This window comes from Nilaparvata lugens, chromosome 7 (assembly GCF_014356525.2).
Source record: "Nilaparvata lugens isolate BPH chromosome 7, ASM1435652v1, whole genome shotgun sequence".
Lineage (NCBI taxonomy): Eukaryota > Metazoa > Arthropoda > Insecta > Hemiptera > Delphacidae > Nilaparvata > Nilaparvata lugens.
The window spans coordinates 11,276,758-11,297,631 of NC_052510.1; the positions used below are offsets into that span (position 1 = coordinate 11,276,758).

Consider the following 20,874-nt stretch of genomic DNA (forward strand, 5'->3'; position numbering starts at 1 on the left):
ATTGAAAACAATGCATCAAATCTAATCGTCCGATGCGTGCCGTCCGTCCGATGACGATCTGTGTGCGCCTACCTTTAAAAGTAATATCTCACATACATTAGGCAGCAAGGTCATGCAGTCAGTTAGATAGAGGCTCTGTTAGCATGGATAATGCGTAAAAGTCAGCCAAAGTTTACATCTCAAAAGTAATATGAATTATTCTATTAAAGGCTATTAAAGATATTGTATTAAACTAACCTAACCTAAAACGTCAGTGAGACTGATATTCTGGCTGCCGAGCCCGGCGACCACACAGGTAGCCAAAACGTGGCTGCCTTAGACTAAAAACAATGTCCGGTGACGGTGTGACCTGGCTGCTCGGCTGCTTGCTCGTCATGGCTGCCTATTCTGATAGGGGCTTGAGGTAATTATTGTAACAAAAACTTTTGAATTTTTTCTTTCCATTGGTATGGAGATTGTTAATTTCGGATAAGTACTTCAGTTATGAATTTTTAATAACGGGACATTTAGAATAAGCTAACTCTGTATAACTGAATTTACCGAAAACCTGTGAACTATTACTTGAGTATTGTACATACAATACATCACGTGTAATGGGGGAATAATTTGTGATCAAAACCTAATCATTTTGATTAGTTACTTGACTGAGTTATCTGTGTTTTATTCTGTATATAATTGGTGCGATCTCAATACTATAATAAAAAATCTATTCACCTTCGACAAAACGTTTTGTCGACCAAGGTTGTGAAAACAATATTGTCAGGCATATTGAAGGGGATTAATAATTTGTGAACACGATGTATCAGTTTGATTAGTCACTAAACTCAGACATCTGTTTTAATCGCAATAATGAAATTATTGTAGGTCGGCAAACCTATAAATTTGGACAAAATTGTCGCCTTGATAATTATTATTGTATACAGTGACAAGCATAATGAGGAAATAATTTCTGATCAAAACCTAAAGTTTTATTAGTCACTATACTGATATACGGTATCTCAATAATTAAATTATCTTTGTAATCTCAGTAATAAAATTGTTGTTTGGCAAACCTATAAATTTCTACAAAAACATTGTTGACTTCTTCACAAACAATATTTTAAGTCCAAAGGGGCTATGATTTATGAAAAAAAAAAACTATCAGTTTGATTAGTCACTATACTGTGACTATACTATAACTTACTATATGTGTACTATATGTACTATATTATGTGTCCATATTATACTATATGTGTGATCTCAATAACTAAATATGATGTCTGCAAACCTTTGAATTTCCACAAAAATATTGTCAAATTAATTGTTACTAGTAAAAGTCCAATAGGAGGAATTATCCGTGAGCATGTTTTTAATCCATCTTGACGTATAAATGTTGTGAGAGATGATTTTTGCCTAATTGTGTTCAAAATTGTTCTTATGGCGATGTAGTGAAAAATGATTGAATAATTTTTTATTATAATCTTGTTATAGAAACAGATATTTGTATAATATGTTGATTAAATATTTGAATAAACCAAAGATGAGCTTTTAAGATAAAATCAATGTAAATAAATATAGATAAATACAGTCGTTCGTAAAACACCGTCTTTATACTCTAGAAATACACTCCAGTTATGTCTTCTGTGACCAAACATATTTGTTTACCAAACCTGGACAAAAGGTGTGAAACTACTTCTACTATAGAATCGGGTTCTGAAACCGATTGTTCAGTTGTGTTACCTTGTTCACCAAGTAAATATTAAATTTCATATTGGATCCCAATTATACATTGGTTTTTCTAAGAAATCTTCTAATTCCGAATCAATGATTCCTTTGTACATAATGTATATCAATCATTCCTCTTTTACATTAAGCACCAAAGCCGGTTACACATACACTGATCGAATTTTGACGTACGATCTTTTTCCGTCCTTATTAATTCTATTTGATTCAATATCTTATTATGTTAAGCGAGCAATTTCCGTATATTTGTATATATTTTTATATCTGGTTATTTATGTTCAACGGATATCGAAAACGGCTCTAACGATTTTCATGAAATTTGGAACATAGTAGGTTTATGATATAAAAATTCGATTGCACTAGGTCTCATCCTTGGGAAAACTCGCTGAACGACATTAAAAGGATAATTTATCCTTGGCTGAAACAGCTGTGGATAGTAAAAAAGTGAGTGAGCGAGTGAGTATGTGAAAAATCAAAATAACGCATCCCCGAAAATTCTTAAGCTGCGTACACATATTCGTGCTTCCAACCCGCACCGAGCACGCTCCTCCCTCGTACCGCCCTCGTACCGCCCTCTTACCACCATCGAACCACAGTCGCACCGCCCACGCACCCATCATGAACGTTAAGGAAGATGTTAGATCTTCTCGCGTTCCCCGGTCGAACCACTGTTGCTCGCCGGTCGATCATCAATCGCTCTGCTGGAGTGACGTTCGGTCTTGGAGCAGAGCGAAAGTCTGTACGCACCTATAAGATGACATATATCCAGCTGTGAATTATAAACACGATCATTTTAGAGTATTGTGTTCTGTTTATCAATAAATAAAAATCTGGTGTGGCGCACTCACACAACTTTCCTTGCCGTCATGAAAATTGATCACCTGACGCTAGTGTCCACGCGCATCTCAAGTCTACTTATAAACAAAGATCTAAGTCAGCTGATGAAAGGACATTAACGCTGGAGACATACGAGGCCTGCTATCTCTTCATAGTGAATCATTTAATAGAATCAACAGTTGCCAACAGTTTGCAATAATTGGATAATCACATTTTCTCTCGAATTTTGGGATTATTTTCAATTTTAGGTGAAAATGTTACTGAACATTAATTGTAGAGATTTTCATTCGCAATCTTTTCCACTCGAAATTTGTTGTTCAAATTATATTTGAAGCCTGATAATTGGGAATCTAAAATCAAAATTGGCATAGATGGGGCGGAGCTCCTGAAATTTTTACAGATATGGGACGTGTGGCAGTTGATCGAACTTATCAATGACTATATTATGTATAAATTTGATCAAAATCGTTGGAGCCGTTTTCGTGGAAATCGCGAAAAACCCTTTTTTTGACAACATTTTCGCCATGTTAGCCGCCATCTTGAATTGCATTTGATCGTAATTGTTCGTGTCGGATCCTTATATTGTAGTCATTCAATTGGGAGATGAGATATTGTGTACACAGACGCACATACACTCATACACACACACACACATACAGACCAATACCCATAAACCACTTTTTTGGACTCAGGGGACCTTGAAACGTATAGAAATTGGGGTATCTTAATTTTCTTCGGAAAGCAATACTTTCCTTACCTATGGTAATAGGGCAAGGAAAGTAAAAATAACGAGCGAAGCTCGGTGCCCCGATATTAACTAGGATGCACACATCATCTCCAAGCTCTGTTCAATCTGGTAGAATTTATAAGGACGACAAAAAAACGAACGTCCAAAATCTGTGTGTGTGTGTAACTGGCTTGATCCTAGTTAATATCGGGGCACCGAGCTTCGCTCGTTATTTTTATTCTTTCTTATTGCGTTTAAATTAGCGGTACCATTAACAAGTTGTTGTTTATTGTTCGTAAAACATTGCTTTACTTCTCGTTTGATTTGTAATTCAAGTTATAATTTTGCTTGAATTTTAAACACTTACAGTATGGAGTGAAATGAACAGGTCGAAACGATCGTCACTACCAATGTAAGTGCATTTTCACTCCATAAGTGTTTTTTTTAAATTCAAGTTTAATATTAATAGTGAAAAAGTAGTCTATGGATATGCAACAGGGTAATAATTTAGCATTTTATTCGGGGATTAAGTTAGTGAACATCAAGTATGTCCTGGGTAATGCTTCCCATTTTAGAATAATTTTGCATATAGTATATAATATTGCATTGTATATGATAATAATATTGCATTTAGTCATCAGAAAAACACTATTTGTAGTAATTAATATTAATTTTCGTTTAATGTCGTGTTTCGTGACACACATTAATTCGATTGGCCATGTAATTAAATGTGAATAAAATTTATTTATTTATTTATAATGTGTATTAAATGTATAGTGAGTGAACAATGAAGATATTAAATGTTTTTTATTGTTTTTCAAAAGATTCTCCTTTTTCTCAACTATAAAACCTATTCACCTTACACTAATCTTTTATTAGTCGGTTCATAAATTTTGGATCCAAAAGTTTTGGAGACGTTTTGAAACAGGCGCAGGTATGCTGTACGAAGAAAACTAAATGATAGGCAATTTTCTTCATTTTTCTCTAATAATTTACAGACTCAACTTTGACGTTTATTATTGGTTTACATTCACATTTTAATAAGTGCACTCATTCAAACCTATTGTATTATAAAATTATTGTTGATATTTGAATGTAGATGAATGTAGCCTATTATCATAGATAAACAATAGCTATTGTTTATCTATGCTATTATCCTATAGTGAAATTCTTGCAATTATACTCTCAGCATAGATTGAATGGTAAGCATTCATGGTTTTCATATGGAATTTTGACAGTATAAAGTAAATATTTTTATTGGAAGACCATCGAGTGAATAGAAACGTTTTTGCAACAAAAAGTAATTCTGTGGGGAGGAATTTTGTGAGGACAACAAACCTTATTTTTGAATAACTCAACTCCAGTAACGATAATTAGAAAATAATGTCAATGTTTATTTTCATTTGATCGGCATCGCTTGTAAAATATTTTTCCCTCTCTCTTTAGTCGATTTCAAGTCATCTTTTATTTTTTCAGTGCTTGTGCTAGTTGGTTGAGTATTTGTTACGAATCCTTTCTGTACCAGAAACATCATTACACGTTTCTTGTATTCGTCAATTTGTTGCTTCGGCGATTTCACCTTTCTAGCTTCATCTTTTAGTAGGTATTTTACTCTTTTCCTTCCATTTAGTTGTGGAAATTGTGTTGATTTTTGACTGTTGGGATTTCCGAACATCTGAAACGTGTTGTCGGGTTTCGACCAAGCATCGAGCATTTTATCTTCAGGCATTATCGAAAGCCCTATCGAGTTGGCAGACTTATTTTGGAAGGATTTGTGATTTCTCGTTGTACATTCAGTTAAGTTTTCTAGAAAAAATAGACAACATTTTTCGGTTATATAGTTTTGTATTTTTATGAGGCCATAAATATGTTTGTGAATATAATTATTTTACTAAATGTAATAGAGCTTGGATTCATACAACAGTAGTTACATTATCATTTTTTATGCATCCGAATACTATCAATGAACTCTCGATAAGCTACTAAGGCTCGGTTGCACAAAAGCCGGTTAAATTTTAACCGTGTGTGTGATAAGAAGGCTTCTACTGGGTTCTCGTGGAATTAATCACGATTTAAATTTAACCGACTTTTGTGCAACCGGCACTTACGTAATTAATAGGGTCTCAAACCTTGGATTGCATCCTACCAAAAGTGTAAGTTGTGGCTGTTATATAATTATATGTCATGTGTGGATGATGCCCACATATATATATATACTCATGGCTCATGCCCAGGCTTGTGAGTGGATATAGGTAGAGTGATGAGAGATTCTATTTTATTTATTGGATAGTTATAATTTTAGTTATATGACTGTCCAGGATTTCTACCTTGGAAGAAATTGATAAATAAAAAATTATTGACTCATCACAAAAGTGTAAACTTGGTCAAGTGTTCATAGTACAGGTTTAAAAAAAACACTTCACTTATTTGGGCTACTTTTGTTCAAATTAATAAAAACAATATACAAACTTGTAGTATCCTTTATTGAGAAAGCTTTAAAATATTTTAACGACTAGTTTTGACCATAGATCATTTTCAAGTTAAAATGTAGAAAATAAATGAACAAGTTGATACTATTTAATACTAGTTTCTACCATAGGCCATTTTCAAGTTAAAATGTAAAAAATCTGGTGGGGCGCACTCACACAACTTTCCTTGCCGTTATAAAAATTGATCACCTGACGCCAGTGTTCTCGCGCATCTGAAGTCTACTTATAAACAAAGATCTTAGCCAGCTGGTGAGAGGACAATTTAACGCTGGAGACATACGAGGTCTGCTATCTCTTCATAGTGAATCATTTGATAGAATCAACAGTTGCCAACAGTTAGCAATTGGATAATCACATTTTCTCGAATTTCGAGCTTATTTTCAATTTTAGGTGAAAATGTGATTCACCTGAACATTAATTGTAGAGATTTTCATGCTCAATCTTTTCCACTCAATTTTTTTTGTTTAAATTGTGCCTGAAGCCTGATAATTGAGAATCTAAAATCAAACTTTGCATATATAGGGCGGAGCTGCTGAAATTTCTACAGATATGAGACTTGTGGCAGTTGATAGAGCTCATTAATGACTATTTCAGGTATGAATTTAATCAAAATCGTTGGAGCCGTTTTTGAAAAAACGCGAAAAACCCTGTTTTTGACAACATTTTCGCCATTTTAGCCGCCATCTTGAATTGTATTTGATCGAAAATGTTCGTGTCGGATCCTTATAGTGTAAGGACCTTAAGTTCCAAATTTCAAGTCATTCCTTTAATTGGGAGATGAGATATCGTGTACACAGACGCACATACTCTCATACATACACACACACACACACACACACACACACACACACACACACACATACAGATCAATACCCAAAAACCACTTTTTTGGACTCAGGGGACCTTGAAATGTATCGTAATTTAGAAATTGGGGTACATTAATTTTCTCGGAAAGCAATACTTTCCTTTCCTATGGTAAAAGGACAAGGAAAGTAAAAATATATCAACTTGTCTACTTTTTAAGGTGCGTACAGACTTTCGCTCTGCTCCGCAACCGAACGTCACTCCAGCACAGCGATTGATGATCGACCGGGGAACAACAATGGTTCGACCGGGGAACGCGAGAAGATCTAACATCTTCCGTAACGTTCATGATGGGTGCGTGGGCGGCGCGACCGTAGTTCGATGGAAGAACGAGGGCGGTACGAGGGAGGAGCGTGCTCGGTGCGGGTTGGAAGAGCGTATATGTGTACGCAGCTTTACATTTTAACTTGAAAATGACGTATGGTCGAAACTAGTCGTTAGAATATTTTAAAGTTTTTTCAATAAAGGGTACTACAGGTTTTTATTAATTTTTACAGGTTTTACTTTGAATATTCATTATGCATAGGTTATGGGGCTAGACCGGGTGTCCTCCCCCGCGAATTTTTGACATTCCAGCTCTAAAATTAGGGTATGATCACATTGGATGCGTTTATATGCAAGTGTTTGTCAGATCATGCATTAGCCAAGAAACATAATCTGGAAAAAGTCATTAAAGCACGTTGTAACTTGTATGTAGCTGCTCACACTGAACGCAACCACCTAGTGCACGAGATCAGTGTGAGTGTTCATATTGTTCTTTTCAGATTTTGCTTCTTATCTGCGCGCTTGGTCATGCATGCCAACGCGTGCACTTGTACATATACACATCCAATGTGGTGGTTATACCTTAGTAGTCTCCTTATTTTGTCATTATAGTAGGTAGACACAGGGGTTGCGGGGCCCTCACCAGGAAAATTCAGTTTCTATCCATACCAAAGACCTTAAAGAGACCCACAATGCCTATGCCTTCCCAATGATAGCTCTTACTTGAAATTGAAGGCCGTCACTGGGGTATTTTACCACGAGATAATAGATATATGTTTGTAATATTATAGATTACAAAGGCATTGGTATGTAATAATCTCATACGTTGCCCCCTCAATGGCCGATTTCAATTCCAAGTACGACACTAGCGCTGCATGTGAGTCTATGCATCTTTAAGGTCTTTGATCCATACTAAATGACCTATATTAATCTACTAATCTATATTAATTTACTTTTTTATATAATTACCTTGAGCTGGGCCAATCTATGACATAGATTGGTATTTATATAAATATAAAGAAAATAAAAATCTCAGTACCTTTTTTTTGAAATATATATAAAAAAAATAATATTTGTGATAAAATATTTCAAAAAAGGGTACTGAGATTTTTATTTTCTTTATATTTATATTACAAGTAGCCCTATACAGAAAAGATATAAACAAGATTATAAATAAGATGGTATTTTAGGCATACATTTAGAATTATTGAATTTATATTGTTTTATATTGTTATTTATTTATATTGTATACATTGTATCAACACTATAGATGGCCATGGCTTACTTTACTGCCGGTTGCACAAAAACCGGTTAAATTATAATCGTGATCAAGTTCAAAAGAACCATTCAGAAAGGCATGCTTTTTACTTTCCTTGCCCTATTACCATAGGTAAGGAAAGTATTGCTTTCCGAAAAAAATTAAGGTACCCCAATTTCTATACGTTTCAAGGTCCCCTAAGTCCAAAAAACTGGTTTTTGGGTATTGGTCTGTATGTGTGTGTGTGTGTGTGTGTGTGTGTGTGTGTGGTGTGTGTGTGTGTGTGTGTGTGCGTCTGTGTACACGATATCTCATCTCTCAATTAACGGAATGACTTGAAATTTCGAACTTAAGGATCCGACACGAACAATTTCGATCAAATGCAATCCAAGATGGCGGCTAAAATGGCAAAAATGTTGTCAAAAACAGGGTTTTTCGTGATTTTCTCGGAAACGGCTCCAACGATTTTGATCAAATTCATACTTAAAATAGTCATCGATAAGCTCTATCAACTGCCACAAGTCCCATATCTGTAAAAACTTCAGGAGCTCCGCCCCATCAATGCAGATAGATTCCCAATTATCAGGCTTCAGATACAATTGAAACAAAACAAATCAAGTGGAGTAGATTGCGCATGAAAATCTCTACAATTAATGTTCAGTAACATTTTCACCTAAATTTGAAAATAAGCTTTAAATTCGAGAAAATGTGATTATTCAATTGCAAATTATTGTTGATTCTATTAAATCATTCACTATGAAGAGATAGCAGACCTCATGTGTGTCTCCAGCGTTATTGCCCTGTCACCAGCTGGCTCAAGTCTTTGAATAGTAGACTTGAGATGCGCGGGTACACTAACGTCAGGTGATCAATTTTCATAACGGCAAGGAAAGTTGTGTGAGTGCGCCACACCAGATTTTTGAAAAAGTTTTCTCTGATTGGTTCTCGTGAAATTTATAACGATTTAAATTTGACCATTTTTTGTGCAACCGGGCCTTAGGCGAACTACCAACAGGTGCTATTATGAAGAGAATAGTTCTTCTTCTGTTTACATACACCTGTTTTTCTTTATCAGAGTAAGCCACAGCCTACTACAGATAGAGTAAGCCATGAGTAAGCATATAGCAAACATAACTTATTTACATGATTATTTATTTATTTTATTCGTCTCTTTTAGAATAATAGCATATTCGAGGAAAAAATTACAATACAAAATCAATTTTTAGTTATTAATAATATTTTACACTCACCTGAGTTGTTTCTTACAATGTCCAAAAACTCAATGTTATCATTATTTAGAACAACGTTTTGCATAGGCCTAAGTTCAGAACAGCAAATTTTCTCAAGAAGATTAGGGAGAAGATGTATTATCATCAAAAAATTTATCACTTTCAACAACATGTCTCATCAAAATGCTTTAGTTTATAGCAAATTTATATTAATTTGGCCCCTTTTTCATAGTCAGTTTCCTACAGACTTATATTAAATTTGGTTTCTATAGCAATGACATAGATTGCTGTTATAGCCTGGATAACAAATTAATAATACTGATGACGGCTAGTTATTCTTCAATGTTTGTTTCCATTACGAACTGCTTGTTAATAATCACTTTTGAACAATTACATTACGACATAGCAGTATGCTATTTATAAATAAAATCTATTAGATTAGCTTCTACTCACGTGGAGCGCTTTCAGACACTAGGTCCTTCCTCAACACTCAACACTCGAGAGTTGTGATTAGAAGCTAATAGCTGTTATTTATAAATATCAGACTGCTATGTCGTGATTTAATTGTCCAAAGTGCCTATTTATTCTGTTTCAAAAGATGCTATTTCCTATTATTTTCATCTAGATTTTCTCCTATTATGATTGTAAAAAATATTAGTGAAATAAAACAAAAATGAAAACCATTAAAAATACTTTATTAAGGTAACAACATACTTATACTTTTTGGACTAGACTACATTTTATCCAGAGGTTTTAACCCTAGAACTTTCATTCCTCTGTTGAGCACTATGCGAGCTGAATGAAAAACCAGTAAACGTTGGAGTGCGATATCTCGATTTGGAGCATCTTTTACTGGCAACGACTTCATAGCTTTGTTGATTGTGTTGCTGGAAGAAAAAGATTGAAAACATTTGAAATTTTTGTAGTAGTTAATGAGAGTATGTAGAGTCAATACCTAGAGTTTATACATTGTAAGTATATCTAAATATGGTTAATATATCTAAAGATTTGGTACGGAGTACCTTGGAGCTCATAGTAGTTAAATGAATAACTTATAGAGACTAGCGAATAAATTCTAAAATACAGTAAAGATATTATTCAAATATGGAAAAATTTATATAACAATAATTTTTGAACATTGTAAAAAATAATGTAATAATTAGTCTATCGTTCTTAACTTTAATTTTGTTCGTTTTAAATAATCAATTTGATAATATTTTGTGAGCGCTATGATGACAAACGTTCCATGTGCTATTACCTAATGAAATGTTTAATAAATCGAAAATTACTTACCACAGCTTGAAAAGGTAATTGACAATATGGAATGACTCAAATGTTTTGAACGACTCTTCCATTACATCATCAAATCTAAAAATTAATAAAAAATTAAAAAAAAAAAAACATGCATACCAGACAGACAGACAAAATATATTTTATTTAAAAAAATGAAACTACAATGTAAAATTTTCAATATGAACAACAACAAAGAATAAAAACAACCTCATGAATACACTAAGCCAAATAATCTTAAGAAAATGGTCTGCATGGGCAAAAAATGCACAAACCAGTGTTGCATATTACAAGTTTTACAGAGATAAAGGAAACACTAATTTTGATGCATCAAGAATATTATTGAATATAATTATTACATACAGTGAATTATTGAATAGCTAAAAAGAAAAAGATTAATTAGTGTAATGGTGCATACAGATTTCAAGAACAGACAGGTTGTCACCACCAGCGAATTTATCGATCAAGGTAGGTATTATAATTTGTTGTGATGATGTTTTCTGCATTGTCCACTCCAGCTGTATTAAAAATTTCTTTAATTTCAATTTAAATAATAATGATTTCGAGACGTCCTAAATATGATGTGGGCAGTGACGAACCAAGTAAGGATACAGAACATGTAAAATATAGAAGGAATTGGTTTGTGTGAGAGATCTCTGGAAGGGTATAGCTGTAATAGCCTACCAGTGTTACAGAATTTCTAGGAAAGTGCATGCTTTACAATCAACAATTTATTTTTTTTGTATGAATAAATTAATTATTTATTTGCTATGATAATAATAATGATGTGATAATTCATAGTGATGATAAATAATAATTTATGAATTATTTAAATTGAAATTTCATTAAAATGCTCACTTGATCAATACCGGTACGCAATATGTTACATGTAGATTTAGAATGAAACCGTTTGAGGAAAGTTAACAATACAATTTGGAAAAGTCTTGGAAGATTACATAGCTTCATAGATTGATTCAATTGTTATGCTTTAATAATTAAGAGTTATAGTCTTTAAACCGTTGCAAGACTTCAGAAATATTTTATTCATTCAAGTCAGAGATTGATTCAAAATAGGACGAATCAAAGGATGAATCGAGGTTGAGTGGTAGAGAGGACTTGAAAGTTCTAACTCAGCCTAATAAAGATTTTTTTCATTTAATTTCATCAAACATGTAAAAGCTGAACTTCCAATAGAAAGAAAAGTATAAGGTACTGGTTTTCTAAGCGTCCAGATTTTAAATCTAGATTATATTGATTATTTCAAAATGAAATCTGCCAATTCAAGTTCATTCTTTTTTTAATAGGACCGCTGATATTATGGCGGTCTCTAATTTGCTTTCTCAACAAGAGAACAGAAAATGACAGAAATCGGAACTGTTGAAGAAAATAAAACGTGGAAATCGTACCTCGCTATTTGGTGTACCAGCTGTATAACAACTGGATCCAATATGGTATCACATTTGTGGAAGCATTGCTCATCTAATTGGAATCCACAGTTCTCTTCCAAACTGACCAGACGACAATGGGTGTACTGCAGCTTTATGCCTGAGTCACCTTTCACCTAGAACACATAGTGATAAGGTTCATTTTATCATGTTATTAAAATATCTCATGAAATTGATTATACATTAATTAACATGTCATTATACTGTAATATATAGTGATAGGTTAATTTTATCATGATATTAAAATATCTTTCACGAAATTAATTATACTGTATACTGTAATAAACAATACATTATACTGTGATACATAGCGATACGGTTCATTCTATCACGATATTAAAAAAACTTTCATGAAATTGATTATACTGTAATGAACAAGGCATTATACTGTGATCATTTTCGAATCAACATAATAAGTTGAAGGTTTTTATCGTGATATTATAATTCAAGTTTCAATCTATATATAAATTCATGTTTCATAAAAATATATTGTAAGTATTACTATACTTTAGGTATACTGTGATCGTAATAGGATAAAGACATTGGCCCATTTGAATAAAACCAGAGCAAATGCTCATGAACAAGAGCATGGAGCATATGGTTTTGCTCATGAGCAAAAGGTAGAAGCAAAAGCATTTGCTCATTTTTATATGAATAAGCTTTACTTTATACTCTTACCTTATGCTCCTTAAATCTGGATCAAATGCTCACGTATTTTAAAGATTTTTCATCAGCTGATTCGCTTTTGTAGCCTTACTTTGTATTTATAGCTCACGGAAGCGCTAAATATGCAAGTAGGGGGGCACAGCTTGTGTTTGCGTCGTCTGCTCTGTTTTCTATTTATGAATAGAGTTTTAGGTTAGTTGAGTTTGAATTTTGAAATAATAGCGTGAAAAAATGTCATCTCTATAATAAACTTCAGCATATTCTTATAATATCAATAGCCTTCATATAATCGTCTACACTCTCATCATCTTAAATGCCTATTTCCTATTTTGTGATGGCTCTCTTTATATCTTTTGTATTTATTCTTTTGTAGGGATAATGGTGATATAATATATCATGGTTGAATCTAAAAAGAGTTTTATAGTTCTTAACTATTGGTTGTGATCGTATCTGGTATAGTTTCCTCTTCCTCATACGAATTAGTTGAGCCATTTTACTATGAGCAAAATGTGATAAGCTGCTCTAGACTAGACTCACCTTTTATGAAGCATTTACTTCAAAAGTTGAGCAAATGCTCTAGTTTATTCATACAATTTTGAGCAAAAGCTTTTACTTTTGAGCAAATGCTCAAACTATTTTTTTTGATGAGCATGAGCAAAAGGTTTTGCTCACGTTTATTCATAGAAAATGAAGAAAATGCTCTATATTTTAGAAGTATAAGCAAATGCTCAACTTTATTCATATGGCCGAATAGGTTGACGGTTCCGGATGAACTATAAAAGATCTATTGATGAGTAAGGAGAGGTGGGACCTTCCCGTATGGGACTCCCCACCCAAAAACAGTCATACAAATATTAATTTTTAGTTCGATCATTTACTAGAATCAAATATGAACCCTACCTTTGATAAATTTAAAAACAACAATAAGAAGAAAGGGTCGATTTCCCTCAATATAGAACGGTTTACAAAAATTGTGTTAAGACTCTAGTCTCTAATCAATCAATCTAATTTATTACAATTTATTTGAAAAATACAATACAAAATGTTATGATTCTTGACTCATCAATACCAAATACTAACAGTAGAAGCTTCATTCGGATGTTACAAAGATTAGTTAAGGAAATAATTAGTTACCATAATATATTAAATTGTACAAACCATTGAGAGTTATGATTTAATTCATCGACTTATTATTATTATCTCAATATTATTAATATTATTATCTTATTATCATCGACTTATTATTTAATTCATCGACTTTTTTTAAATTGTATAGTTGTATTTCGTATGGCACTTCGCAATTCTATTCCTCAACAACTTGAGCCCATTGATTCCTCCCCAGGAAGAGTTTGAAGATGGTAGATGATGCCAGGGAGGAGGGAAAACACTCCATGCTGAAGAGAATAGCACAGGACAGAGAGGAATGGAGAAGGAGAAATCCTTCTCCATTGACCTGCCCTAGGGCAGAATACTGATTATGATTTTTTGAAAGTTGTATTCTACAACAGTAGTTTGTAATATTGGAAGGACTATAATATTCTCGAAATGATGTCTTACATGTAGAGCTGAATTCCAATCGAAGTTGTAGTCTTTCATCCGCCTTTGTTTGAGATCATTGACCATGACTGCTGAAATTCCCAGTACATCGGACACATATTCCGGAAGATCATCTTTGGTGGCTGCAACAATTAAATAAATTCATTCTCTTCACGAGTCAGTAGTATTATTTTATTTATTCATATGACTTTTATCGGCAAAGAGATTATTTTGGATGTTCTGCCTTGCCGTATTACCCAAAAGTAGTACTATTCTTTTAATGTTTATAGATGTTTGTTTCTATTATAAAGAACCCGTTGCACAAAAACCTGATAAATTTTAATCATGACTGAATGCCACGAGAGAAGACTTATTAAAAAGAAAGCATCTTCGATTGGTTTTCGATACATTTAATCACAATTGAAATTTAAGTGGCTTTTTTGCAACCGAGCCATAATTGATAAAAGATGACATGCTTTACCCAAAGAAGCAGGTTCATTTCATTTATTTAAAAGTCACAAATCATAATACTCAATAATACGATCAGAAGAGTACAACACGCATAGGCCAAAACCATCCCTCTCCCGAATTTTGATGAATACATGATTTTTTGAAATATATTCCTCTTCAAACATCACTCACACATGAGGTGTTTAATCAATGGCGTCATTTATAAGATGAAGATAATAATCAGTCATTTAGAAAATCATTAAATAAATCACGAAATCTTATATCTTTTCATCATACTAAATACAACTGAACTATCATCAACTACCTATTTTGTGGAAATAATAATAAAAATTATAAAAATGAATAAATGTTTATTTCCCAATAAACTAAATTAGTTACAGAAATTTCTTATAATGTGTCTTCTAAATGTTTAGTTTTTTCTGTGTGGAAATTGACCTACTCCACTATGGCTTACCATGTTCTAAAGTAGATTTTGTTTATTGTTTTTTGTGCGGATTAGTAATTATCCATGTGTGCGGATTAGTAAATATTTCATGTGTCATTAAGTGGAAAGAAAGAATTGAGTTTGAAACTTACTGGCAGATTGTTCCTGTTTTTCAGCCATGATACTGCGAGCTTCGTCAAGTATATCCTTGAGAAACACAACTTCCCCTTTCCGGGTGCTCATGCCCCTCACACGTCCGAACTTGACGTGCTTGATCAAGTCCGTCCATCTCGGATCCAACTCAGCTAGTATGTTTCTAAGTGCAACGAAATGCTCCTCCTGACTGAAATCGACCACATAGATTGTTTCATCGAAATTGTAGCGTGCTTTACGTGTGATGGCTGCCACGACGTCTCGCGTCAGATAAAGTGACGAGCCGTCACTCTTCAATAGAGGCACCGTTTTGCCACAATCAAGCACGAATACCTGAAAAATTATTTCAAATAAGACAGTAAATTATTTGTATAATATTGAGAGGGAATCACTAAGAATAGGTCATCCGAGTGAATCCGGAGACACATTTTGCATCTAGCAGCTTTCCGATACTAATTGAAACTAAATTAGGAAATTAAAGTTTTGGGCAATAGCCTGTTTTTCTTTTCCGATAATTGTATTTCAATTTCAATTCAATTATTCATTGCCACAATTTAATAACGTAACAAATCAAAGGTTAATAAATCAAACACTTATCACAATAAATTAAAATAAAATTAATTACCCAGAACTAAAAAACTAAAAATTGTTTTAGGCACCACAAGCAAAAGAAAAGTCTTTGACCGCTGATCAAAAAAGTCCGATTCGAAATAAATACTAAAAATAACACAATACAAAATCAAGTTGATGACAAGAAAAAACTATTTCATATCACTGCAAAAAACAAATAAAAGACTAAAAAAAATTTGTGAGAGAAAAAACAAATAAGATTTTCTAATAGGAAAAACTAAAACAAAACAGAGATCAAATGAAAAATATGATTACCATTCAGGTCTCAGGAATTACAAAAAATAAAATAGATTGCTTTAAAAAATATATAAATATAAGCTATATATTACCACCATTCAGGTCCCAGGGTAAAGAAATAATTTTCTTTTACGCTTAATAAAATTAAGCTTCTATTCCCTTTGAATCTACTCTTTGAAGAATATCAAATGGAATTATATTAATAAATCTAGAGTTCATTTACATCAACTGTCTTCTTAACATGCTCAACTTAGAATCTTGAACAACTTAGAATCCTGAATAACTTAGAATCTTTAATAAAATTAAGCCTCTATTCCCTTCAAATCTACTCTTTGAAGAATATCAAATGGAATTATATTAATAAATCTAGAGCTCATATACATCAACTGTTTTGAACTATCTGATCGCCATATTATTGTGAATTGAGGTTATATGCTCTCATGTATGAATGTGTCAGATGCTGGTATTGTGCTGAATGAAGCTGTTCTAATGTGATTTACAGTGTCATTTTGAGTTGAAAGTAAGTAAATAACTTCATATAATGTCAATAATGACATGTGAAATTGAAATTGCAAAGCTATTTACTAAATTTTATTCATTATATCGTGTTTTTTGTACTGGGACACATTATCCCAATGGTAAAATTGATTATTTGATATTTGACGGGACAAGCTTCATAGACCCTATTTGGTAGTCTAAGGGATAACTCACCTGTTTTCCGTCTTCATCCCTAATCTTGCCCTTGTTTCTGAGTGACTCGATGTGAGGGGCAGCCGTACTTGCGGGGTAATTAGACTCCCAATCGTAGTCATCAAACCTTACACCCAGTCTGCGATACGTTTCACTCAGTTCATTCACCGTCACCTTCCTGACAATCTCCCAACGCTTCAAAACCTCCTCATTCCTGCCAGTTTCCATCGAATGGAAAATCTCATTGGCCCTCTTCAAAACATCGCTATCGAGTTCCGCCCGCTGGTTGGCTGCCACATAGGCTTTGAACAGGGTTTCGATCGGGTTCTGCAACATTTTGTCTCGCGACTTGTCTTGCGACATGTTGTGCTCAGACAGTCCCAGATCGTCTAGGCCGATTTGCAGCAAGCCGAACTGTTTGCCCCAGTCGCCCAGGTAGGTGAGCCGCACAACGTCGTGTTGAAAGTAGTCGTGAATGTTGCTCAAATAGTTGCCGATGATTGTGGAACGAAAGTTTCCCATGTGGAACGGTTTGGCTACGTTCGGTGAACTGAAAAATATAAAGAATGAAGACAAATAAAATATAGAGATGAATAGGAATATAGAAGAATGAAGAAATAATATTCATATGTTGGAAGGAATTAAGAATGTTATGAATGTTGGATTGTTATAATTATGTAGAGTAAAGAAAATGAAGATAACAAATGATTACTATTTCTAAAAATGCTACAACATGTTTTAGGTTGGAATGAATTTATTTATTCATATACAAATACAATCCAGGTAAAAACAAAAGACATTTGCCCAAAACTGATTCAAACATTAATTTGGAATACACAGTCTAAAGGTTATGTTACTTACGTAACTTAAATGATAACTTAATTCGCTCACAACTTTGAGTCCGAAAAATGTATCTACTACAATTTTGAATTTATCAGATTGATCAATTTCCAAATACGAATCCAAGCGAAAATCCTCCTTCACAATTGCAAAAAATATTGAAAATTTCACTCATATCCACAATTATATAAGAATAAAGAATGTTGAAACGTTATAAGTAGAATGAAGAATAAAGATAATGAAGATAACAAATGATTATTATTGCTAAAATTGGCCGATTTTGTAAGAACCAATTCAAAATGAGAGTCCAATTCAATTGGAATTAATTCCTTCTAAGCGAAAATCTCTGATTTCAAGTCTACTCCAAGTGCAATAGCTCAAAATGTGACAAGTTTTGTTACGAAGCCTGGTACTGTTTTTGTAAAAAATTAAAAGATGGTTGACTGACATCATCTAGTTCATTTTTAATTATGGAGGAATGCCACAACATCAGTTGCAGCACAACTGTAATGTCGAATTTGAAGTCTGTTGTTTCAAGACTTACCTATATTCAACAAGGACCTTTTTTCTTGTATTAGGACTTTTCCGCAACGATAAATCGTCTAGTTCATGAAAATAATCCCTGCTTTGTAGAACATCTTTCACAAAACGACTTTCATCAATATTGAAATGTATATGGTCTTCATCTAATCTTCTTCTATGGTCTTCACTGGTAGATTTGGCAACATTTTTAATGGCACAATCTTCCTTGATTGTTATATTCAATAAGTCGTTACAATGAGCTTCGTTGACGTTGTTTTTCAGAATAGATTCGACTGGCAGCTCAAAACGAAGTTGAGTTTTGTTGAGAACAACTGCATTCTCAATGGAAGCCGGATTTATGTTGTAATTATGCTTTTTCAACACTTCAAGAACCTGTCATCAAATAAATTTAGATTCATCAGTTGTTAATGATTAAAATTAAAGTTGATTTAGCATTCACATTAAACTGGATGTAAGTACTTCGCATACAGCTTGGATAAATTATTGTGGACAAGCTGCCATTTTTAGCCAGGAGTCTGCCAGAGACAGTTTTGATGAGGAGACTGAGGTCTTTCCTTTAGGAGAATCCCTTCTATTCCCTGAGGGAGTTTTTTGATTATCAATCACAAACATTGAGTAGATACTTCTTGCCTTAACTACTTCTGATGTATTTGGTATGTTTCATTGCATGCTATTGTGATTTTCTTGTGTGCTTTTGCTTGTTTGTTTTCGATTAGTAACTAAACGTTAGATTACTTGTTGACATGCCGGTAATGGCATGTTTGTTTTTCTTGACTTGTTAGGACATGCCTATGCGGTATGCTCACAGAGAAACACTTTATTAATATTATCACAAACAGTCCCAATAACCAACATATGTATATCAGTGTTGAAATTTTGTCGGGTCTGCCCTACAATCTCATCTGCTCTACATAGATTTTAGTGCACAATTAAGCTGAACAAATTTGATTTTAAAACTCCATTTTATTAAAGGCCTACTCCTTTTACAAGGGATTAGGATTGAACGACTGTTCTCCCAATTAAGCGGTTATCCTAACTTAGGCTTATTGGTAAACTGAAGATGACGAGCTGGGTGGTGTTCTCGTTCAAATGGAAGAGATTGACCTGAACCATGAGCCTGAAGACCACATTTACTCAGCTGACATCTCCAAAAAAACGCTGAAGGACAACGCCTGATGATAGCAGGAATGTATCATCCGCAAATAAGAGGGTTTAGTCGTTGCTATCCAGGTCATTGATCAAAATGATGAACAGGATTGGCCCCAGAATAATTGAGCCCTCGGGCTCACAAAAGGAGTGTGAACTACGTTTAAGGGTGCACAACACATTTCGTGGCTTTGCTTCATTAATGCATGTTAGCTTTAAACTATGAGCTGGCTGCCTCTAGAAATTAGACAGATCTAAGAATAGCTAATTGGGGAACCCCATTCTGGACAACAATAGTAGTGATATTAGAAGACAGAAGAACTTCTCCTTCTATGCTGCGATAATTTATGACATTTACAAAAAGCAATGGGACAAACATCGATTCCTGTCAGAGTGCATAGTTGACCTGTAGTCTTGCTCCATTGACGATCACAACTTGCCTACGTTTACATACCGACAGGTAATCCTTCATTGTTTTGAGTGCCACTCCACAAAGAGAATATCTCACAAGCTTCCCCAACAAAATACCATGGGTATGGGCACAATAAGACGCTTATGTGCTACAAAGAGTCAGGGCAAGCTTAATAAGACGCTTATGTGCTACAAAGAGTCAGGGCAACAATGTGATTATTTTACATTGCCTTGAGCAGTTTAGCATAGTTTCAACCAGGCTTTAGATAGCATTTGTGGTTTTTCTTATTGTGGATGATACCCACACGAGCTTTTTTCTTGTACCTGAGTAATGGTGAGTGAAAGGGTGTTTTGATAAGATGATCAAACTTCCATGCCTGCCGACAGGATTCAAACCCACAACCAGGTACGGTACCTAGCAATAGCAGACAAAGTGTGCAACGCATTAGTCCTAGGTTGATTTACTCCGGCAAATGTCAAAGTTATTTCTTGTAGAAAAAGATTTTTTGTTAAAACAGACAAAGTCCTACCTACAAATCCATTTTGAATAAAATTAGTGTTGAGTTTAGTGTTGACTCATAAGACCGGTATTGGTACCGTAAATTACCGGCACATCAAGATGTAAGATGTACTAATATTAAATCAATTACTTGTATTTAATTAACAAAATAATAAATAAGAATTGTGATAAATTAAACAAATATGTGTGTAGTAGCCAAGGATTTCATATCAACAAACCTTCCTTCCAATTATGTGCTTGTATTTAGCTACAGCCATGGCAAATTGAAATGATTTTAATACAGCTCACATTTATGTATTTCGATCTATTTGTAAAATCATGTGAAACGTAAAAACAAGTTTAATTATTGCAAATACTTTTAAAATTAACAAGATGTAAACAAAACAACTATTCACTAGAGGTTATAAAATACGAATGCTTTGTTTTTAGGTTAACTTTCTAGTTATAGAATCGACTAATCTCTTAATATCGACTTATCGATA

The 20,874-nt window shown here is 33.6% G+C and overlaps 2 protein-coding genes across 2 annotated transcripts; both read right to left on the reverse strand.

Moving 5' to 3' along the window:
* Positions 1-3,252: 3,252 nt before the first annotated feature.
* On the reverse strand, positions 3,253-9,963 carry LOC111051325. Its single transcript, XM_022337822.2, has 2 exons — positions 9,412-9,963; positions 3,253-5,092 (listed from the first exon to the last, which is right to left on the reverse strand). The coding sequence occupies exons 1-2, from the start codon at positions 9,560-9,562 to the stop codon at positions 4,686-4,688; spliced, it is 558 nt and encodes a 185-aa protein (XP_022193514.2). The 5' UTR covers positions 9,563-9,963; the 3' UTR covers positions 3,253-4,685.
* Positions 9,964-10,066: 103 nt separating this feature from the next.
* On the reverse strand, positions 10,067-20,834 carry LOC111051323 (probable arginine--tRNA ligase, mitochondrial). The gene is made up of 8 exons (XM_039431802.1): positions 20,611-20,834; positions 18,317-18,687; positions 16,954-17,482; positions 15,375-15,708; positions 14,349-14,470; positions 12,087-12,241; positions 10,684-10,758; positions 10,067-10,277 (listed from the first exon to the last, which is right to left on the reverse strand). The coding sequence occupies exons 1-8, from the start codon at positions 20,647-20,649 to the stop codon at positions 10,124-10,126; spliced, it is 1,779 nt and encodes a 592-aa protein (XP_039287736.1). The 5' UTR covers positions 20,650-20,834; the 3' UTR covers positions 10,067-10,123.
* Between the last annotated feature and the right edge of the window lie 40 nt (positions 20,835-20,874).